The 23,080-nt window shown below is 37.6% G+C and overlaps 1 protein-coding gene across 3 annotated transcripts in view; it reads right to left on the bottom strand.

Moving 5' to 3' along the window:
* Window positions 1–23,080, bottom strand: part of LOC110160369 (unconventional myosin-Ic) — a 117,876-nt gene that overhangs the window by 19,115 nt on the left and 75,681 nt on the right. For all 3 annotated transcript variants that reach the window (XM_020925006.2, XM_020925009.2, XM_020925007.2), the window contains exons 2-13: window positions 21,092–21,247; window positions 20,092–20,207; window positions 13,714–13,912; window positions 13,056–13,136; window positions 12,223–12,402; window positions 7,733–7,831; window positions 4,847–4,957; window positions 3,843–3,914; window positions 2,543–2,662; window positions 1,769–1,842; window positions 1,554–1,659; window positions 457–537 (exon numbers count right to left, since the gene is read on the bottom strand). In XM_020925006.2, the coding sequence (XP_020780665.1) occupies window positions 457–537; window positions 1,554–1,659; window positions 1,769–1,842; window positions 2,543–2,662; window positions 3,843–3,914; window positions 4,847–4,957; window positions 7,733–7,831; window positions 12,223–12,402; window positions 13,056–13,136; window positions 13,714–13,912; window positions 20,092–20,207; window positions 21,092–21,247 (1,395 nt within the window). The remainder of the gene's footprint in view (window positions 1–456; window positions 538–1,553; window positions 1,660–1,768; window positions 1,843–2,542; window positions 2,663–3,842; window positions 3,915–4,846; window positions 4,958–7,732; window positions 7,832–12,222; window positions 12,403–13,055; window positions 13,137–13,713; window positions 13,913–20,091; window positions 20,208–21,091; window positions 21,248–23,080) is intronic.

Below are 23,080 nucleotides of genomic sequence, written 5' to 3'. Positions count from 1 at the left end.
GTGCAGCTTTAACTTCAGTGATGTTTTGGAAATACTTAACTATGGGCATGTTTCTACGGTAGGGTGACCAGAGTTTCAAAATTCAAAAGTGGGACACACCCAGGTTGGAATGGTTGGTATAAATAAAATTGTAAAAGGAGTGCATAACATTGTCTATTCTGTGCATTTTTTCGTCTTATGGTCATTTTGAAGCAGTTTTCTGTATTTTAACTAAATAAACAACTGTATAGTCCCTTGTTTACTGTTGGCGGGGTTAAAGTTGGACAAAAAAAAGGGACAGCTGGAACTGGGAGTGGGACAAATGACTGGGTTTGTATAAATCTGTTAGGACTGGGACTGTCCTTGGTTCAGTAGGGACATATGGGCACCTAAGTAATGCAATACTGTGGAACATTCTCAGCAAAAAACATTCCCAGCACTGACACATACTCTTTTGTTTTTTGTTTTTTTTCTTACCAGAATTGAAATAATGCCTTTGAACTTCTCCTCCACCAGGTCACAGATGATCTTGTTGTTGAAGTACTGAACCGGCTCCCACTGGAAAACAACAAACAAACTCAGTGCACATTTTATACTCACATACTGCATATTTTACACACTTTCGTATACTAGAAGAAGATTTATGTATTGCCAGCCATGTACACAATGTAAGGAATCTAGTCCTCACCCACTCGGACGTATGGAGCAGACACATGTACAGCAGCTGTGTTACCATGTTAGGGTTAGCCACCGCATCATTTGTACACAGTTACTCAACCCACAGTTTTCACGTCAGTCGATAATGGGCTCTTTATGAAGCAAACTCAAAGCGTCTCCCACATCGTGTTTGCTCTGCATTCACATTAACACAACGGGCTCTTGTCCCACAATGCAAAACAAACGAGACATAAAAGCATAAATTCATAGACTTATTATTTGACTGTCTATGGTTGAAATGACATGAAATAACAAAGAGAGAAATGTTTTGTTTGAATTATGAACAGATTTAAGTGCTGGTCCATTAAAGGTCTCCAAATAATAATAGTGATTGTTCGGATAATAATAGAACTAACAAATGACATATTAGCAGCTGGAACCATGTGGTAGGAGTCGGACAGGCTGGATTATACCAAGAAGGTGCAGTCAAAAATAAATGCCCAAGGCTTAAAACTTATGCTATGTATAGTTATTTAAAATATAATTATTAATTTAAAAAATGAAACAAAAACTGAGGCTACTTTCTACAATCCACATTCTTCATAATTTACTTGAAATAAAGACATGAAACAACACATATTTTGCTTGTCTCTTTAGGCCAAATAAGTTAAACAAATATCTCTAAGTTAAAAATGTTATTAGTGTAGCCTGCTAAGAATAGTTTTATTTTCTCAACAGGGATGTGTAAGAAAAGAAATGGCCACAAGGGAGCGCTGTAGTGTGGCAGAATAAACCCAACAAGCCATTATTAACTAAATGTGACTTCAGAACAGGAACAAAACATTCAGCATAGTAATAATGTATTGAGGAGTAATAGTAGTAATAATAGTAGCAGTAGTAGTATAATTTGGTCCTACCGTGATGCCCTCAGCTTCGTACTCGTCCTGCTCAGACTTCAGGGTGAGCTCAATAAACAGCTGCTGCAGTTTCTCATTACAGTAGTTGATGCAGAACTGCTCAAAACTGAAACAAAACAATATTTAGGAGTTAAAATACAGAACTGGCAATTGTAAGCACACTCATAAAGTGTATTTTGATTGATTTGTGTAATTAAGAGTTTTTATATGTTTACCTGTTGTTTTGGAAGACCTCAAATCCATAGATGTCCAAGAGGCCGATCACAGAGTAGTGCTTGTAAGAATCATCCTAAAACACAACATTCAATACATTTATTATTTCACACAGCAAACATCCGCTATTTAAAATAACAAATTAGGAATCATTTGCATATAATGAATAATGAACACTCTATGCTCTCTATGCTTTGGTAAGATACATTTTATACTCAATTATGGTATTAACTGATTTTCTTTTATATTAATTGTTGATATTGGTATCATAACTCTGTCATGGTAGATTCTTGGCCACAAGGGGGTGCTGCTACACCATAACAGAATGCATGCTATATAACAGTAATAGCACTGGGAAGAAAAGACAGAAGTTATTATATTAATTATATTGTTAAATTAGTATGACCCATAAACTGTATAAAGAAGTGGAAAAAGGAGGAAAAAGGATGTCTCCCACAATGTTTGGCTCATGAGGCTTGCAGTTAAAGGAGTGAATTTGGACCAGAGTTCCATATTAGGAATAGGAATTTATTAGCAAAAAAAAAAGCTAAATAAAAACACAAGGATCACATGATTGCGGGTTAATACGAAGATTTTAAGCCCAAAAATGAGTCCCACTGCAGCAGTTACAGAGAGAGAGGAGATGTTTTCCAATGTAAAGTCAATTGGATCCAGAGTCTATGAAGCCTGAAGCACCCCCAACTTCACTTCCTATTTGGAATTTGGATGCTACGGGTTAGCTATGTAGTTTTTAATTAAAAAGTCTATGGTATTACCATATAGGCCAGTGAAGCGTTGATCTTGTTGACGAGCCAGGTGAAGGTGCGTCCGTACACAGCTTTAGACAGAGCGTCCCGGGCGGAGGAGGCCTGCTCCAGGTTCAGAGGGCTCACCAACTATGGATATGAACAGAACAAAACTAATCAAATCATGTTCTAGTCCTGGTTAATTTGTGGTTAAAGGGCCCATTACTATATATTACTATTTTCTGATCTATTTTATAATGTTGTTTCCTCATCACAAACATATCTGGAGTTGTGTTTTGTTTCATTCACACATGTTTAACACACAAACTCTGCAAATTTAGGCTTAGAAGCAGGTGATACAGGATGTGTCACCATGTTTTTAAACTCAATACACCTACACACTAAAATCATTTGGATAATTTCAGTCCTGGAATTATAATCTCTACTAAACTGAAGGTAGCCGTTAACCTGAAAACTACTGCTTCATAACATCACAAGTTGGAACAGAGCATTCTGAGCTTTGGAAATGTAAACAGGCTAATAATGGATTACTCAAACATGTGTGAATGAAATGAAACACAACTCTGAGTATGTTTTTGATAAGATAACCGCATTCTAATATGGTTTAAAGCTCACAAGAGTCAGTTTTAATTTGTTTGGTTTGTGAGTTTACATTTGCACACATCATCAGAATTGGAACTAAACTGGGACTAAATTCAGACCAGGACTAAACCAGGACTAGAACAGAATCAAAACAGGTCTGCCATCAGGACAACACTGGGCTCAAGACCAAGACAAGTATGAACATGATCCTTAGTTTGTCAAGATCTGGTTTAGACCTGGTTTAGACCTGGTTTAGACCTGGTTTAGACCTGGTTTAGACCTGGTTTTAGACCTGGTTTTAGACCTTGTTTAGACCTGGTTTAGTTTTATATAAACTTGGAGAACAAGTAGGAAATGTAATAGCCAATATACAATACTCTTGTTTATAATCAGGGCAGAGAGGTTTTCTTTTCAACAACAGCATACACAGTGTTTTATAATCTTGGTTTAGTCCAGATTTAGTCCAGATTTAGTCCAGTTTTAGTCCAGTTTTAGTCCAGTTTTAGTCCAGTTTTAGTCCAGGTTCAATCTAGGTTTAGTCTAGGTTCAGTCCAGGTTCAGTCCAAGTTTAGTCCAAGTTTAGTCCAAGTTTAGTCCAAGTTTAGTCCAGTCATAACATAAATCGTGAGACCGCTAAAATGTAATTAAGCCTGTAGCAGACATTACTCATAGGAAAGCCCTGTATACAAACAATTATCACCCACAATGCAACAGTGTAGCAGCCTACCTCCTCCCCTTTGGCGATTATCTTTTTATGCGTAAGAGCTTCTGTCAGCACAGCCCCGTTCACTCCCAGCAACTGCAGACAGAGGAGCAAAGTTAGCACACACCGCAACCATTCACAATATCAATAAATAAACCAAGATACAGACGAAATCTTGGTAAGATCTGTCAAGTTATGTGAGAAATACAAATAAACTTTCAGGAATAAATTACATGTGGGAATAGGAGTTGTACTTCTTACAATTTAACGCTCTGAATTAAACTAGCATGTGTGTTAAATGTCTCTAAATCTAAATTTTCATAAAAAGGTTTGAAAGGTACATTGTGTAACTTTTCTGGTGGATGGTCCGTCAAATGCTTTTCTTCCTGTAGATGTTATTATTACTATTATTGTCCAGAATGTTTCACAGTATAGTATTAAACCTTTCTATCTTCACGGAGACCAACCAGACCAGGTTATAGATCAGATCTGTGGAGAGGCGACCACGCTCACAGTCAGAATGGCTATTTTTCTAGGTATTTCTGAGCTATAAAACCACCTTAATTGAATAAATGTAAAGTAGAGCTCTTTAATGCTATACTATGGAACATTTCAGGCAGAGCAGTTACAAATCCAGAGAAACAAGCAGATGACAGACCCTCAACCAAAAATGTACATAGTGCACCAGTATCCAAGTACATAAAAACAAATGTATTCAATAAATGCCTCCAAAACATACACTAGTTATTCATATTCTGTGTAATTTCTTTAACTAATTAATAGGTCAGTTTATCAAAGAATTATTGATTTCACTGCACATTGCATTTTAAACAAAAAAGTTTCAGTATTCAGTAGTTTAATCATGAGTCAAAGTCAAACAATCAAAAGGAGCCATTTAAAAACATATACATAATTATTTAACTATATCTATTTGGCACATATTATAGGTTTTCAGATTCTATTTATCAATACATATTATTAGTTTGGGTCTAATACACATTTAGGGCACGATTTGGACAAAGACTCACCCGGGACAGGTACTTGATTTGCGTATCCGAGGTGATGGAGGCGATGCCGTCCTCTCCTCCGTACTGCACATTCCCCAGGTGGAGTACGCTGGCAATGATGTTCAGCAGTTCCTATGGCAACGGAAAACAAAGAAGAAGATTAGATCAAGATCATCCGTAAGGCAATAAACATGAAAGAGTGTCAAGATAAGATTATATTTATCTTTATAGCGCTTTAGTCAGAGTCTGATCAGTACAGATCTAACCACTTAGATCAGCCGATACTTTAAAAGGTCATATTACTCAAAATGGATTCTTGTGAGCTTTAAGACATGTTAGAATGTTGTTATCTCCTCAAAAACAGACCTGGAGTTGTGTTTTGTTTCATGTTTGAGTCTATATCTCCAAAACTCTAAATGCTCTGTTCCACCTTGTGAAGTCACTAAGTGCTACTTTTCAAATTAACTGCTCCTTTTTTGTTTAATAGAAAATGAGAATTCCAGGGTTGAAATTATCCAAATGATTCTACTAAAGGTGTATGGAGTTTAAAACCACAGTGGAGTACGTCCTGCGTTACCACGTGACATCACAACGTGGAGTGGAGAGTGTTTTCCCTTTGACAGAAGAAAATAAGCAGGTTTTGTGTGTAGCAGGGATTTAAATCTAACTTGCAATTGTGAAAGAAGTAACTAGTACTGTGAGGAGTATTTTCCAAGCGTATACTTAACACTAAAGTACAAATTTGCCAGCACTGCTTGTTGTAATTGAGTACTTGAGTCTTAATCCAAATAAATGCATTTTAAAAGGTGCATTGTGTAACTTTTCTGGTGGAGGATTCGTCAAATGCTTTTCTCCACGAAGACCAAACTAGACCAGGTTACAGGTCAGATCTGTGGAGAGATGACCTTGCTCACCCCAATACCTGTTTTTCTAAGTATTTTTGAGCTCAAATGTAAGGTAGTACTGTTTAATATCATACTGTGGAAGATTCCAGGCAGAGCAATGACATATCCATAGAAACAAGAAGTTGACAGACCCTGCAGTAGAAAAGTAACATACATACATGCACCTTAAGTTGAGTACAAATCTTCAGTACTCCTTCCTATTATCAGCAAAATATGGCTTTTATTTTGACTGTATACGATTACATAACAGTGTATTCTAAGTGCACACACCTGCGTCTCTCAAACAGCATGAGACCTATAGAGATCTGGACCCGAGCCCAGACTTATAAAACACACGAAGACTCCCACGCTGAGCACAAATAACTCCTCTCTGTATAATGACCGCAGATATACTCTCAAATGGCTTCGCAAACGGAAACGGCCCAATTCAAACACAGGGGAGAATGTGCTGCATAGCTCATGCTGTCACCGGGAAGGATTTCACAGGAAATACATGCTAAAAGTTTGAAATCTGACATAAGTATAATAAGTAAAACAGACTAAAAAGCAATACTCAAGCAATAAAAAATAAATGGTGTTATAATTCAACATGTGAGATTTCTCAAACTCAAAGCAGTACGTTTTAAAAAGATATTTACAATGATGTAGGTATATGGCTATACTCTTTGTTTAATGCCATACTGTGGAAAATTTCACTGAACGCAAGAGGTGGTGTACCTTCCACTGGTAAAGTTACGCAGTGTAGCTTTAAGTAGGGTTAAGCAATATGATAATAAATGGTAAATAGGGCTTTTTCACCTTTAAGGCACTCAAAGAGCTTTACATCAAGAAACCACTCACCCATTCATATACCAGAGTACGCAGACACTGAGGCAAGGTAGGTTAAGTGTCTTGCCCAAGGACACAATGACAGCATTCATCTGTGGGAGCTGGAATCACACCAGCCAACCTGTGGGCCAGCTCAACCAATAACGTTTATGTTGAGAGTGGGAGTTGAACCACCAACCTTTGGATCAGTGGACAAACGCTCTAACCAACTGAGCTACTGTCCCCATTCAAATCAAATCACTCAATCAAATCAATCACCATATCCTGATATCCTGAGTTTTCAGACAATCTTAAAACTTTTTTGACAGTGTTTGGTCATGCTGCATTGCGTCACTATGATAACTGACAAACATTCTGCTAAAAAAAAAATACATGTAGAACACCCCCAGCTGATGTCACTGTAAAGTATCAATAACCAATCACAGTGGAGGGTGAACACAACACAACAGCATTACACAGTGTTCAGTGTACCTAAGAAAATCATTGTACAGTATCTCTGTATGTTTAGGCTTAACCCTGCCTTAGGACAACCACCCTGAAACTAAACAAATACTAGTAACCTCAGATATCACAATGTAAGCTACACTAGATGTTTTACACGTAAATAAATCAATAGTACTTTTTACAAGTCAGATTTTATGCATCAGCAGCTAAAAAACTATCTGCTTAAAGGGCCCGTATTAGGCTATTTTCTGATCTATGCTATAATCAAACAAATATCTGGAGTTGTGTTTCATTCACACATGTTTAACACACAAACCCTGCATATTTAGGCTGCATTCTTCTCTCAAACTGAAAACACTCTGTTACACCTTGTGATGTCATGTGTTAATACAGGAAGTGATCCGCTGTTTTTGAACTCCATACATCTTCAGTAGTTGGATGGAATTGCCAATCTCTACTGAAAAAAAAGTAAAAGGTAGCTGATAACTTGAAAACTACCACTTCATGACATCACAAGTTGGAACAAAGCATTTCGAGCTTTGGAGATGTAGACACACTAATAATAAAGGGTTACTCAAACATGTATGAATGAAACAAAACACAACTCCAGGTATGTTTTTGAGGAGCTAACAACATTCTAACATGTTTTAAGCTCACAAGAGTCAGTTCTGTGTAATATAGGACCTAAAAACAGCTCTTGACAGACTGTATAAAACCTTGTAGCACTCACCTCTACTTCATCCTCATTGAAGCCAATCACCGTGAGGGCTTTCTTCACCACTTTCCAGTCGCTTCGATCGTTTATGGAGCTCACTTTGGGACAGTTTCCCTAAAAAACATTAAAAAAACTAATAAAGACCAACATATGATATACACTAACCATCTATAATATTTATGTTATTTAACTAGGAACTCCCAACTCAAAACATTTACAGTGAATAAAAATGTGCAATAAAAAGTACATACATTCAGTTAAAACACTTGCAATGAAAAGAAAACAGATATTGTGTGTTTAAATTCACTTAAGGGAATTACACTATGAGTTTTGTGAATATTACGTAGACTTTCCCTACATCTGTTGGTGGTCTAGAAGTAAATTTATTCTCAATATTGACAGAAAATTTGAAATGAAATTGCATTGTGAAACGTTTCTGGTGCAGCGTTCAAATGATTTTCTTCATGCAGATGTTTTTGCTTTGTCTGGGATGTTTCACAGTATGAGATTAAACCTTTCAATCTTCAAGTAGACTAAACTAGACCAAGTCACAGGTCACATCTGTGAAGAGACAACCCCGCTCACAGTCAGAATGCTTGTATTTTTGAGCTATAAAACCACCTGTAATTGAATAAATGCAATAAATGACATTTCCATAAAAACAAGCAGGTGATGGACCCTCCACCAAAAAAGCTACACAATGTACCTTTAATGATCTGATTGATTCTGACAAAATGATTAATAAATGATAAATGATTTTTTTGAGCAGGTAGTTAAAAGTGTCACATTGTACCACACCGTGTTCTTCAGTTCTTAACAGATGTAGCAGGTTCCATAAACATCAGTAACACGTAAAGGGCTGTTGACACACGTGTGAAGTGCTGTCCTGGGGCACTAACAGTTGGTGTATGTGTGCGTGTGTGTGTGTGTTGGTGAAGCTGTGTTTTCGGAGGGAGCCTGAACGCAGCGCTTGGCCTCAGGGGAAGAGTCAGACTGAGAAAACAGAAATCCCACTGGGGCCTTGACTAACACTGTGCAAGGCTTGTACCAGCTTATTGTATTGTATTGTTTGTTTGTTTTTATAGTTAATCAAAGTCTATAAGTAGATAATGAAACAAATATCTAATATAAAATAGTTAGGATTGTAGTAAGCATAATTAATTCTTGGTCAAATAAAGACACACCCTGTGCATTGAGTACTAGGACTGGCAAATGCAGCTATATAGAGAAGCACTAATAAACAGATTAAACTATGGAGTCACTCATGCATTCTTTCTTTTATTTTGCATAACTCTTTAGACTCTTACAATACTATTTCTTCCTGATTTGAAGGATTTGTGAGGACCTTTGCCTATTCAAAAAATATAATGCTTAGATTTGAATTACATAATCACTATAACAGAACAATTGCCATAGCATGAAAGCATGAATTATCAAAAATGCAAAGCATTAGACTCTTTGGATGTTGGTAGTACACAGGTTCACTACCAAGCTTGGACTAAAGTGTTCAGAATGTCTTGGAATAAAACAAGTCATCAATTTTTAACTTACAATATACTTCAAAGTATACAAATGGTAAATAAAAATAATTCTTTCATCAGGTAAATTGGCATGGTGGAGCAAGAGTTATTCGATATTATTATAATTAGTGCTGTCATGCGATTCAAAAAAATTGAGAGATTAATTAATTATGATCTGTAATTAATTAATCTAATTAATCTCATTTTAATCTCACCAAAAATTGCTGAGAAAAGCCTTCAATTTGAGGTATTTTCATTTAAATTCATTATTACATTATTGTGGCAGATCAAAAGACTGATATAGAACAAAAAAAAGTGACTTTATAAAGTAATTTATTGTTTAACAAATCTCTGCAAATTGGTTGTTGAGCCCAAGTCTCCATGAATAAGAAACTGTTTGCTGTAAAGTAGCAAAGATGAAGAAATCTGAACATAATAACTTTTGTCTACTTAAAGACAATAAAAAGTCCAGTCTTTCCTTAACCATATTAAAAATATTATTGATAGAGAAATGCTTTATATATGAGATCACTGGTTTTAGTCCTTGTTTTAGTCCTGGTTTAGACCTGCTTTAGTCCTACTTTAGTCCTAGTTTAGTCCTGGAATGGATTAATCCTGGTTTAGTCCTGGTTTAGACCTGGTTTAGACCTGGTTTAGACCTGGTTTAGACCTGGTTTTAGTTCTGGTTTTAGTTCTGGTTTAGTCCTGGTTTAGTCCTGGTTTAGTCCTGGTTTAGACCTGGTTTAGACCTGGTTTAGACCTGGTTTAGTCCTGGACTGGGTTAGTCCCGGTTTTAGTCTTGGTGTTAGTTCTGGTTTAGAGGCGCACAGGAGGAAGCGCGGTTTACGCAGCGTAGCGAGAAAATACGATCCACACGCGGCTCACGGGAGCACGTCGGTGTCCGCGCAGTGTCTACGGAAGGAAACGTGGTCCGCGCGTTCTCAGGTTGATGACGATGATGAAGGTGTGTGTTGTGTGTGTTTGTGTGTGTGTCCCCTCATGTGGCAGGTCACTATAGGACAGTAGTGCAGACATCATGAGCCTATGCAGGCTGTTTTCACCAGTGACATTTAAGTTGTAGGCGATTTTATATTTGTTATTTTCTTTTATATTTCACGTCGGGAGAATAATTTCCAAGACACGAATGTGTTTTTACCTGTGCACTGCTGCCTCTGTTCTACTGGCTCTTTGACCTCGTCCATTGTGCGACTGACGCCGCCAACGTGAACATGACGTTTACATCGCTCTTACTGCGCGCGTTTTGTGTGGGTTTCCGGCAATGAGTGGAATTACCGAAATAAAAAAATGTATAAATGTGTTTTTATGTGTTGTTGTCCCAACAACACATAAAAACAGATTTTATAATAAAGCAACTCGCATACAGAAACAGTAAAGTTAGAGATTAAAAATGAGATTAACGCGATTAAAAAACATAACGCGCTAAATATGATTGTAATTAATTAATCGCAATTAACGCGATAATTTGACACCCCTAATTATAATACATGCATCACGAATTTCTGACTTCCGGTGATTGTGCAATGCATACTGGTAAGGATTTTCTGAAAAAGTGAGCATCAACCCACCATGTTTGATTTCCCAGTGGGATGCGTCTATTGACAAAGCAGATTTTTTCAAGTGTTTGGAACCATATCACTTTTGCTGGATATCGTCATATCTTAGTTATGGGATTTGGACATCTTAATTGTGTGGTTGTTGGATGTGCTAACAGCGGAAAACGGCTCGAGAAATGGGCTTCGAAAGTTTGCGAACTCCATAGTTGCAAAAATGAATCAGATCTATGTGACTGCAAACCTCCGTTTTAACTGTTTCCCTTCCCAACGGAATTGAAAAATAGAGAAAGGCGAAGATGATGGGCAGTATTGATACACAGGAAGGACGAAAAAGGAAACCTTTGACTGCCTAAGAACTCATCCCAAGTTTGCATCGAACATTTTGTATGTGGAGCGCTCAACCTTGGTTACGAATTTAAAAATTCAATGCCAAAGCGAAAGGCACCAGCTGTTCGCCAAGAATCACCTTCCACTGCAAAGTGACCAAAACGTGATTCACACAGATCTGATTCCCTTTTGCATTTATGGAGATCACAAACGTCTGAAGCCCATTTCTCGCGCCGTTTTCCGCTGTTAGGACATCCAACAACCACACAATTACGATGTCTGAATCCCAAAACTAAAATATGAGGATATCAGAACTAGAAACAAAAGCAATATGGTTCAAAAGACTAGAAAAGACTGGCTTTGTCAATAGACGCATCCCACTGGGAAATTAAGTATGGCGGTTTGATGCTCACTTTTTTGGAAAATCCTTCCCTGTATGCATTGTGAGATGACGGGAAGCCAGAAATTTGTGATGCATGTATAGCTGTGGGCATTTGAGATGCTACAGGCTTTTTACATCATATGAGGCAGCGAATGTGGCAGCGAATGTGGTAGAAGACCTTCCAGAGGGAATATTTTGAGGGAATGGACCATTTCCTCAACAACAAAAAAAACAGAGCAGAGTAAGAGCTGCTGAAGAACACAGAGGAGGGACACCTTGGCCCTTCCACAGGAAAGGCCACACTGTTGACCCTCCCTAACCAGTCCTCCTGTTAAATCACACTGAGACCTTTGACTGAGACACAAAGGTCACTGAGACACACAGTGGAAATGTTGCAGCAACATAATCTGCAACAGTTGGCTGCAGGAAAACATGAATTTCCCTGGAGCTCAATAAAGTATCCCTCTATCTCTAGTATTTATCGAAAGTGACATTTTTCAGTGTGTGTTTTCTTTCAACAACAGCGCAAAAAAAGAAAGGAATAACTTGTACATACTTCCACATTGTTAAATATTAATAGAACTGGACTTAGACAACTGGTTTTGAGCATTTGAGTGTTTGTCTTTTTAGTTTTTTGTACATACTGTACATACGTCATTTGCCTTTAGCTCTGTTTTTTTTTATCAAACTGTAGTGACTTACTTTGATGAGATACTGATACTGCTGCGTGTTCCTCTCCAGCCCCAGCCTCCGGAGCAGGTCCTCCTCTCCACCCTCGATCAGCTGGTAGAAGATGTGGAAGTTCCTCTCTCCGTGGTTCTGGTGCACCACACGGGACTTCTCCAGGAGGTAGTTTATGATGTGTCCTCCCACGGGGGCTCCCTGCAGATGGGACAGATGAGAGGGTGAGAGGGGGAGAGGAGGTCAGAGGAGAGGAGAGAGAAGAAAGGAGGAGAGGGGGAGATTGGGAGAGAGGGAGAAAGGAGAAGGGGAGAGGGAGAGCAGAGGGGGAGAGAGGAGAGGAGAAAGAAGGAGAAGAAGGAAAGAGGGAAAGATGGAGTGATGGTCAAGCGGGAAAGTTAAGGGGGGTCACAGGGAACAATGTGTGTGCAAATGTACTACACGCAAGAAGGAGTGATATATTATGTACAATATCTGACCAAGTACCTTTTAATACCACGTACAGGTTATTTCTGCTTAATAATAATGAACTGAATGTCCCTTAACATGTTTCTCCATCTTGAATGAATCTATAAAAACGTCAATTCCTTGAGAGTGAATCTGGTAAGATCTTTCAATGACTAAACAAAGCAATAAGCAATGATGAAGTCTTGTAATAAAGTCTTCAGTGGGTTTCAGCTTCTGTTTCACAAGTGACTTTCGTCCATGCAATATTTGTTTTTTTTTTTGTTAATTGCCACAGCAAGTGCTATTTTTTTTTTCTAAATTTGAAGCCCATGAATTGATTTAAAGTTGAGCAAGAATAAAATTATGTTAAATTAGTAAACTGTTTTCATTTGATCAATCAATTTCACCTTGAAGTCAAACTGGATGTCCATGTATTTTCCAAAGCGACTGGAGTTGTCATTCCTCAGAGTCTTGGCATTTCCAAAAGCCTATGGAGAGAAATATAGAAGTAAGTAATGTAGAAATAAGAAATATGAAAATATATAGATACTGTAGATATAAATACTGTAGGCAGACATTATAAGGTCCATATCTACTATGCTATGTTCAGATCTATGTTATAATGTTGTTTCCTCATCACAAACATACCTGGAGTTGTGTTTTGTTTCATTTAACACACAAAAACTGCATGCTCTATGTGTTTTTAAACTCCATACACTAATAGATTTCATTAGTTTTATTAATTTATGACATCACAAGGTGGAACAGAGCATCTTGAGCTTTGGAGATGTAGACAGAATAATAATACATGATAACTCAAACGTGTGAATAAAACAAAAAATACAACTCCAGGTGTGTTCTTGATAACGTAACATTAACATGTAACATTATAATATGACTTAAAGCTCACACGAGTCATTTTTGTGTAATTATAGGACCTTTAAGACAATCCATACACATCAAATGACAATATCACATGTGCATTTGTTCAGGTAAGCTTATAAAATAATCAGTAAAACTAAAAAACAAAAACAGATCCAATCTTAAATCTTGCTGTGGTCTCACCTCCAGTACGGGGTTGGACTGGAGCAGACGGTCTTTGATGGTCTGGACCTTATCGCTGGCGGGGCAGGTCACAGCGTAGTACTGCAGGATCTTCTTGGACGCCTCAGTTTTTCCAGCTCCGCTCTCTCCAGAAATCAGGATACACTGGTCCTTCCTCTCCGTCCTCATCGAGCGGTAAGAGTTATCTGCCACCGCATAGCTGAAAATCAATACATCAAAGTGTTAGAACATCTCAGTAACAATCAAATACTCAAATACCATAACAACATCAGTGGTGAGCTCAAGCATTTTTATAAAGCTTCAATATAAAAGTCAAAATTAAGTCTTGTTACTGATATCAATATTTTGACTAAGTATCTGCTGATGCCCAATATCAGCTGATACCAGTGTAGAGATGGAAAATGGAACTTAACATAGTTAACTGATTACACAGAGATCCAATTGTATTATGTAACTGTTATTTATCCTTCAAATCAGTACTGAGCAGCTGAGTATGAATAAAAGTTCAAACATTATGAGACGTCCAAGGCCAAATTCAGCCTGTAAATATTCTTATTACAACCAATTAAAGGTTGAGCCAGGATATTGGCAGAACGGATATCATGAAATCAATACCCCAATCCATCAAAAATGTTCAGTATTGGTGCCAATATTTGATGGCAGCATCAGTTTTGGCTCATCCCTAATTCTAGCAATAACAGATTTAAAAATATCCATGGGAAATATTTGCCATTTACTTGTACCACTTGTTGTTGTTCCTGGAATGGACAAGGCAAAAATAAGTTTCGTAATGCACTCCCTATTTCTATTTGTGTTTACCAAAAATGCCCAAACAACATTGCAAAATGTTAGCCCTGCTACTGTGCATTTTATTAAATTACTTTTGTAGCTTGCTAGCACACCACAAATGTCCTCACAATATACATTTTTACACATATATTTCAATGGCTAAAATGCTTACAAAAATGTCATTATTATGAGTACTTCTAATTTATCCAGTGTCTAGATCTGGGGCCCAAACTTTTCAGGCCAGGATGAATGAAAAAAATGACGACATGGCAAAAAATACTGACGCAATTTCAGTTTGCAAAACATTTAAAATCTTTCATTTGACTTATTTTAGCGGTTTATTATATTATTTAACCATAGACTGTATAAAGAAATCAACTAAGGGAATGTGACGTCACTCACAACGTTCGGCTCCAGTCAAATGAAGCTCACGAGGCTAGCAGTTATAGGAGCAAATTTGGAGCCAGTTCCATATTAGGAATAGGAATTTATTTACAGACAATATTCTCAAGCAGCAGTTACAGAGAGAGGAGTGACAATTTCTCAACAACGGGAGCCAGAGTCGATGGAGCCGGAAGCACCCCCGTAATCATTTCCTATTTCCTTGGAATGCGGCAACTAGCGGGTTAGCTATGTCCATTTATCAGAGGTGGGTTTTGCAAGTCTCAAGTAAGTCTGGAGTCTTTGACCTCAAGTCCAAGTCAAGTCTCGAGTCACTGGCCCATAAGTCCAAGTCAAGTCCAAGTTGTCTGCTTTGAGCTTCAAGTTTGAGATTTCAGGTTTTTAAACCAAATATAGCTCACATTTTTGCTATTTATATGACTTTTAAACTAAACAATACTTAAAAGGTCATGGTATATTTCTATATGAGTACTTATATAAGACTCGTAGAAATGGTACTTTTTCCTTTTTAAACGTCTTGACAAGATCTTAGTGTGCATCATTACAGTCAGAATAGAAAGAATTCAGACAAAAAAATAAATAAAAATAACAGTAACTTTGTCGTGTAGTCTGCACTGAAATAGAAGGATCATGTTCTGTGTAGTTCCCTCAGTTTTACTGTACTGTACTGTAATTTACTGTATTGTACTGTATATTACTGTAGTACATTTGGGTATCACAGTACTTCCGTTCAATCCAAAATAACAATTGGAGAAGTGCAAGGGACATGTTCCAGTTTGTTCCTGTAAAATTCAGCACCCGATTTATCAACTGTAAAGAGAAAAGTATTTTGTTAAAATATTTATTTTTTTAGGAGAAGCATCAAGTCTTCTCAAGTCACAGGGCTCAAGTCCAATTCCCAAGTCACTGACCTTCAAGTCCTAGTCAAGTCCCAAGTCTTAGTCCATTTTATCAAGTCAAGTCTTTAGTCCTAAAAATAGTGACTCAAGTCTGAATCAAGTCCAAGTCACGACTTGCAAGTCCGCACCTATTCTGTAGAATATACTATTATTGATAAAAAGTTGATTAAATACAGAATCACATTTTTTCGTTTTTAAAGTCACAATTGGTGTAAACTGTAGAAAATTCAAAACTGATACCATTTACTGCTACAACGGCTAATTCTACTAATACAACTCCACAAATACTTTTGCCTGATTTCTACACTAGACATCTTAAGAGTTTACTGCAGCTTTCATGAAGGATTACGCTATTGTATATAGAAGACAGAAAGCAGGAGGCAACAGTAAAGGTATCCCACACACTTTGCTCCCTCTTCCCTCTAAAATCCATGATCCCGTCTCAAAATCATGTGTGGAATGCCGTGTGTGTTTGACCCTGGCGTATGGAGGACTCTGGTTCACAGTTTCCTCAGTGGAGCTCAGCCTGCTTCAGTTACAGTCTCATCTATCAGTGCTTTGACACTATCACGGCCACGCTGTTGATTCAGCCTGAGCGGAGACTTTCTGACACCAAAGTAATTACAACGAGATAGCAAACACACTCCCTTTTTGGATCATAATCTAGAGTGGGAAGTGTGAATAGTGGAAAATAGAGGGGTTAGCGAGAGGTCCATTACTGCTGTTACTGCTATGACTACCATGTACCACTGGGCGATGTGGTCAGAAGATTAGAATCAATTTTATTTTTTCCATATTATTTTAACATTAATTTGTATAGATTTTTCTTAACAAATACATTTCAGTCTTAAAGGTGCATTATGTAACCTTTCTGGAAGAGTGTCAGCCACCTGCTTGTTTTCCATGGAGATGTTATTGCTAGACAAACTTAGACAAACTTTATTGATCCACAAGGGTGCACTGTGTAACTTTTGGAGAGTCCACTAATTGCTTGTCTCCATGGAGATGTTATTTCTTTGCCCGGAAAGTTCCACAGTAGTGTATTAAACACATCTCCCCTTCATTTGTTCAATTACAGGTGTTTTATAGCTCAAAAATTCTTTAAAGAACATGAATTCTTACCATGTGCAGGCTTGCTTCTCCATAGATCTGATCATTAACCTGTCTCTATTGTGATTGCTGAGTTTATTTCCATAGTGTGCAATAATCAAGGCATAGCAATAATATCTCCATGGAGACTTGCAGATGGCGGACCCTTCACCAGAAAAATTACACTGTGCACTTGTAAATGCAGCAGGGTATAGCAATAACCTCATCTATCTCTATGCAGGCAAGCAGGTGACATCACCAGATCAAGTTACAGCTCAGATCTGTGGAGAAGCAAGTCGCTCACATAAAGAATGCAAAGTGCACTTTCAGTAAAGATTCAAGAAAAACAGCCCATAGCTCTTCTATAATCTATTGTTTGACTCTGTTCCTATGCTTGTACAGTACTGCATGTGTACAATGTTATAGTGTACAGTACTTCATGTGTACAGTGTTATAGCGCACAGTACTTCATGTGTACAGTGTTATAGCGCACAGTGTTATAGTGCACAGTACTACAGTGTTATAGTGTGATGTGGCGGGGTCAGGTGGAGGTCGAGGGATTCCCTTTCAGGAGGAAAATCTTCGAGAGGAAACACTGGAGTTTACTTTAGTTTCCACTCACACTCACAGACTCTGCAGCGTGACCACCACATCACGTATTCCTTTCCACTCAGAATAAGATCAATCACAAGTTCACAACCAAACTTTAAAGCTACACTGTGTAATTTTTTGGTGGAAGGCTCATCTACTTGCTTGTTCTTTGCCTGGAATCTTCCAAAGTATGGCAGTCAAGTTATATTACTCCATAGAGACAAGCAAGAGACACCACTAGATCAGGTTTACAAATCAGATCTGTGGAGAGGCAACATCACTTACTCTATCCATGCTTTTTAAAGGATTTGTGAGCAATAAAACACCTGTAAATTGAAATATATGAAAGACAGAAGTTTTAAGCAATACTATGACATTTTCTAGGCAAAGCAGCAACATCTCCTTCGAAACAGGCAGGTGATGTACCTCTCACCAGAAAATCATACACAGGATTGCATTCTTCTTGAGATAAAGGTGTTCCATGCCATGCTATGGGACATTTCAGGCAAAGCGATAACATCTCCATGGAGACAAGCAGGTGGCAGGTTACAGGTTACAAAAAGTATGTATGGGAATCTTGTGAGATCTAGAACTTCGGTACATATTCCCATGCATTTTTTTTTACTTTGTTCATAAATAAATGGTAGTAACAACTGAAGAACATGTTTAAAGTTTGTGTTGTGTTGTTGTTTAAATCTGTCTTGCCATAAAATATATATTTACTGTAATTGTGAATAGAACTTACAGGCATTTCATGATTCGAGTCATAAGTGCAAGCAAACCAAATGATAGATTTTGTATTATCTTTTTAACTATTGTGCAACTGAACTAGTATGACCAAGTAATTTCCTTTGCGGATCAAGACAGATTAGTCCAATCCCTCGAGACAGTACAGAATCCTGAACAAAACCATCTTTAGTTACTTTAGTTATTTATACTGAGAGGAAGAACAGCACTATTCCCTAATCTCAAGAACAAAAGACAAAGAAAAGCAGTTCAGAGGGACTTAAAAAACTAAATGTTGAAACGTTAAAGGTCCTCTTTGACAGAAAATGGAATCTTCTGAGCTTTATTTAAGCCATGTTCGAATGCCGTTTTCTTCTTAAAAACATACCTGGAGTTGTGTTTTGTTTCATTCACACATGTTTGTTTGTGATGTCACGGAGTGGTAGTTTTGAAGTTAACATCTCCATACTTTTATTTCAGTTTGAGAGAAGAACTCAGCATAATTATGCAGGGTTCATGTGTTAAACATGTGTGAATGAAACAAAACTCAACTCCGTTCGAACATAGATCAGTAAATAGAGTCATATGGACCCTTTAAAGTCCATAATGCTCCGATTGTGTGGGAGGATTTGAAGGGAATCCCCAAGACCATTCCTGTGGCAACTATTCAACAAACACTTTAAGCCTGAGATCTCTCACAAAGAAATGTATTGAGAGAGAGGAGTCAGGCCATGCACTGGGTAGTCAGACTTCTTCAAATGTTCCCACACAAATATTATGTCATCGCAGAGAGGAAAAACTTCATAATACTACAACACTGAAGCCCTTATGTCACCCCATTGGTATGGCATATATTTATGAGCGTGCATTATATATTTGAATGTTATTTGGTGTAGCAAGTGCAGTAAATGGTCTCTTGTGAGTTTTAAGCCATGTTATAATGCTGTTTTATTCTCAAAAACATACCTGGAGTTGGATTTTGTTTCATTCACACCCTTTATTATTAGTTTGGCTATATCTTCAAATTTCTAAATGCTCTGTTTCAACTTGTGATGTCATGAAGTGATAGTTTAACTTAACAGCTACCTTTTACCTTTTGTTGGCAATTCCAGAGCTGATATTATCCAAATGACCCTAGTGAAAGTGTATGAAGTTTAAAAACACAGTGGAGCACTTCCTGTATTACCACATGACATCACAAGATGGAACAGAGTATTTCCTGTCTGAGAGAAGAACTCAGCCTAAACATGCAAGATTTGTGAGTTAAACATGTGCGAATGAAACAAAACACAACTCCAGGTATGTTCTGTGATGAGAAAACAACATTATAACATATAAAAAGTTGCTTTGTATAACATTTCTAGTGGATTTCAGTCAGCTGCTTGTTTCCATGGAGATGATAATGTTTTGAAATGTTCCACAGTATGACAGTGAAGTTCCTAATCAATCTTGCATGGTGTTATTATTAAAAATTGTGAGCAGGATTGCCTCTTTACAAATCTGACCAGTAACTTTATCTACATTAATAAGTTAAATGCCATACTTTGGGACATTTCAGGCAAAGCAATAACATCTCTATGGAGACAAACAGATGGTGGACCTTCGACCAAAAAGGTTGCACAGTGCACCTTTAAAAACATTTGCTGCACGTCTCAAACAGAATAAAAGCAGTCTCCTCCATCTACAACATTTTCCTTCTTCATTACTAGAGCAGCAGAAACATCAGTCGCCTCAGTTTTTCCATCTTTTCTTAACCATCACAAGTGTCCTAATATTTTCCCTGACAAATATATCACACTCATTTTCATTTGTTTAATAAAATACTCTTTAACTCTTCATTTTGGCTGCTTAAGCTTGTTCATAGTTGTAAAAACATCCTTACATGTGTGGGGAGACTTCGTAGAAGTTGACTCCTCTGTATCTCTCCATGTGGTTCTTGGTGTAGATCTCCAGGTCTCTGTACGGGTTCACCGACACCAGCACCGAGCCAATGTACGTCTGAAACAGGGAGACAGGACATTACTACTGCTACTGCTACTGCTACTGCTACTGCTACTGTTACTTAAGGCAGGTTTATTTGTATAGCAAAATTCATACACAAAGTAATTTAAAGTGCTTTACAGAATAAGAAATATATTAAAATCACAAATCAAAACATAAATAATCATAAAATCAACATTAAAAGAGAAGAGTGCAGAATAAACACCTTTCAGTCATATGCACAGCTAAACAGAACTGTTTTGAGCCTGGATTTAAACAGAATAAAATTACTGCTACTGCTACTACAGCTAAATTGGAGGACCAAGATGGTATAATAAGAAACATAACTTACATGTCTATGAACATATATGAAGCTGAGCAAGACAAAGTACAATATCTGTAATGTATTAAAACACTACACAATAGTATAACAGTACCTGCTCTTAGACATGTAAACATTTTATCTTTATGCTACTGTGAACTTCTAGCTATTCAAATTTATTATATGATTTATATTTATATGGTGTTTTTTTTTTTTTTTTTTTTTTTTTTCCATGGCCAATTTCAATACGATTTCGACTGTTTAGAATCCGATAAGGTTTGTTGATATTTTCGGACTGATATTTATGGGCAGATTTAGATTTTATTTTATTTTTTCAAATTATGTACATTTAAACTCACCCACAGCCATTTTTCTTTAAGGAAGCTGTGTAGTCACATTTTGTACAGCTATCATAGAGGTTATGCTGGAGATTTAAGACCTAAAGCTAAGAAGTCCAACTAGCAGCTTAATATATCAGCTTATCTGTAGTTTAATCATTCTTATTTGTACACATTTTTTACGTTTACTATTAATATTACTCCTACTACTATAGACCTATAATATGTTATCAGTGACTCACATAGATAAGGTTTTCTTTGAAGCGTTTGCGCAGGTTCTCGATGAAAGCTGCTTCGCTGGTGAAGTTCTCCAGGAGCACGAAGTCCTGGACCCCGACACGGTCTCTGGCTGTGAGGGCAGACTCCATCATCGCCCGCACCCCGTCTGTCCCCACCACCTGAACAACACACAAATGCAAAGAGGAGTCAGTAAAGACCAGGGACAGGCATTCAGATATTACAAACTTCAAACAAGGGCTGCAAAGATAATTACAAATCAGAAGATACAAATCCCAAAATCTGCACATAATTTAAAGGTACTATATTATGCATAATTGACTCTTGTGAGCTTTAAGTCATGTTAGAATGTTGTTACCTCATCCAAAACATACCTGGAGTTGTGTTTTGTTTCTTAGACATGTTTGAGTAATTGAAAATTATTAGTCTCTCTAGTCTAGTGTCTACTAGCCAGGCTGGTGCCACCTAGTGCCTCCACTCAGTTTCAGTTCTCTCCAGCAACTAGGTCAGGAATCGGAATACACTAGACGGTTTGCAAGAACCCCGAAAGTTGTAGACCGCACACCGGCCAATCAGCAAAGAGCTGTGAAGCCATGACGTCAAACTCAAGCGCCTGTCTGGGTCCCTTTTGTGGTACAACACAACAGTAAACAAAGCAGTCGAGGTGGATGTAGACGAAGACATACATTCTGTGTTGGGAACGATTCCCAAGATCGAGGATTTAAAGCCGGAACAAAGAGAATGTTTGGTGAATTTTATCAAGGGTAAAGACGTTATTGCTCTTCTTCCTACGGGATTTGGCGCATTACGTACGTCTCGACCAAATAGCAGCGATTGGTTAAATAAAAAAAGTACCCGCCTACCGCCAAGTGAATGAATCCTAATGCTACGAGGTCAGACAGTTTCCACAAAGTGAAACTGGCTGATGAATCAGGCTAAGTGTCTACACCTCCAAAGGTAAAGACGTAACTTGTGATGTTGCGGAGCTGTAGTTTTCTAGTGAACAGCTATTTTTTACCTTTTGTTCAGTAGAGATTGGCAATTCCAGAAATTATCCAAATGATTCTAGTGAAGGTGTAGGGAGTTTGAAAACACAGAAGAACGCTTCCTGTATTACCACATGACATTACAAGGTGGAGCAGAGTGTTTTCTGTCTGAAAAACTTAAATGGCCGATTTGTATGTTAAACACGTATGAATGAAACAAAACACAATTCCAGGTATGGTTGTCATGGGGAAACAACAGAGCATAGATCAGAAAATAGCGTAATATGGGCCCTTCAAGAAACATAAACAAACAAAATCCCCTGACTCCATGGGTATTAATAAGTATACAAGTATACACACTAATAAGTACACAAGCATACACACCACACACACACACAACAAAAATCATCCATATTACAGACAAAGGAAATTCCACAACAACAAATTTCATTACACATTACTGAATGCAGCAAAAAAGCAATGAATGAAAGGATTTACAAAATGATCTAAAATTACAAAAGGTTTCGGTTTTAGTGTCTTTATATACATTTCGTGCACTAGACACAGGCATTAATAGTCACAAAAGCACCATAAAATTCTAACCACACTGAGTCTCTAAAACAGCGTACAGATGTCTCTATAAACTTCTCACTACGCCGAAACTACGCCCCACCCAAGCAATACTTCATGACATAAAAGTAACAGCAGTTTTAGACTTACAAGTTTGAAATCATCAATACTCTTAGTCAGGAGGTCGGTCTTTAAAATAGAGTCTTTAGTTTTCTGCAGAAGATTTCGAATGTTGGCTACGTCCATGTTTGCATCTGTTAGTGTAAAGGAGACTGCAGTGAAAGACAACTGCAGCAGGTGTTGTTGTTGAAAAGAAAACTTATGGGAATGTATTAATAAGCATAGAGCGCTACATGAGGGAAAAACACAGGCCAGAGGTAAGACGTCCCATCTGAGAATTAAAGCAGTACGGTGTAACTTTTGCTCGCTCTCAGTAAT

The sequence above is a fragment of the Boleophthalmus pectinirostris genome, unplaced genomic scaffold (genome assembly GCF_026225935.1).
Source record: "Boleophthalmus pectinirostris isolate CB_2022bp ecotype Guang Dong unplaced genomic scaffold, ASM2622593v1 HiC_scaffold_9, whole genome shotgun sequence".
NCBI lineage: Eukaryota > Metazoa > Chordata > Actinopteri > Gobiiformes > Gobiidae > Boleophthalmus > Boleophthalmus pectinirostris.
Note: the sequence above shows the minus strand (reverse complement) of the source record. Positions and strands in the feature narration are given on the sequence as shown.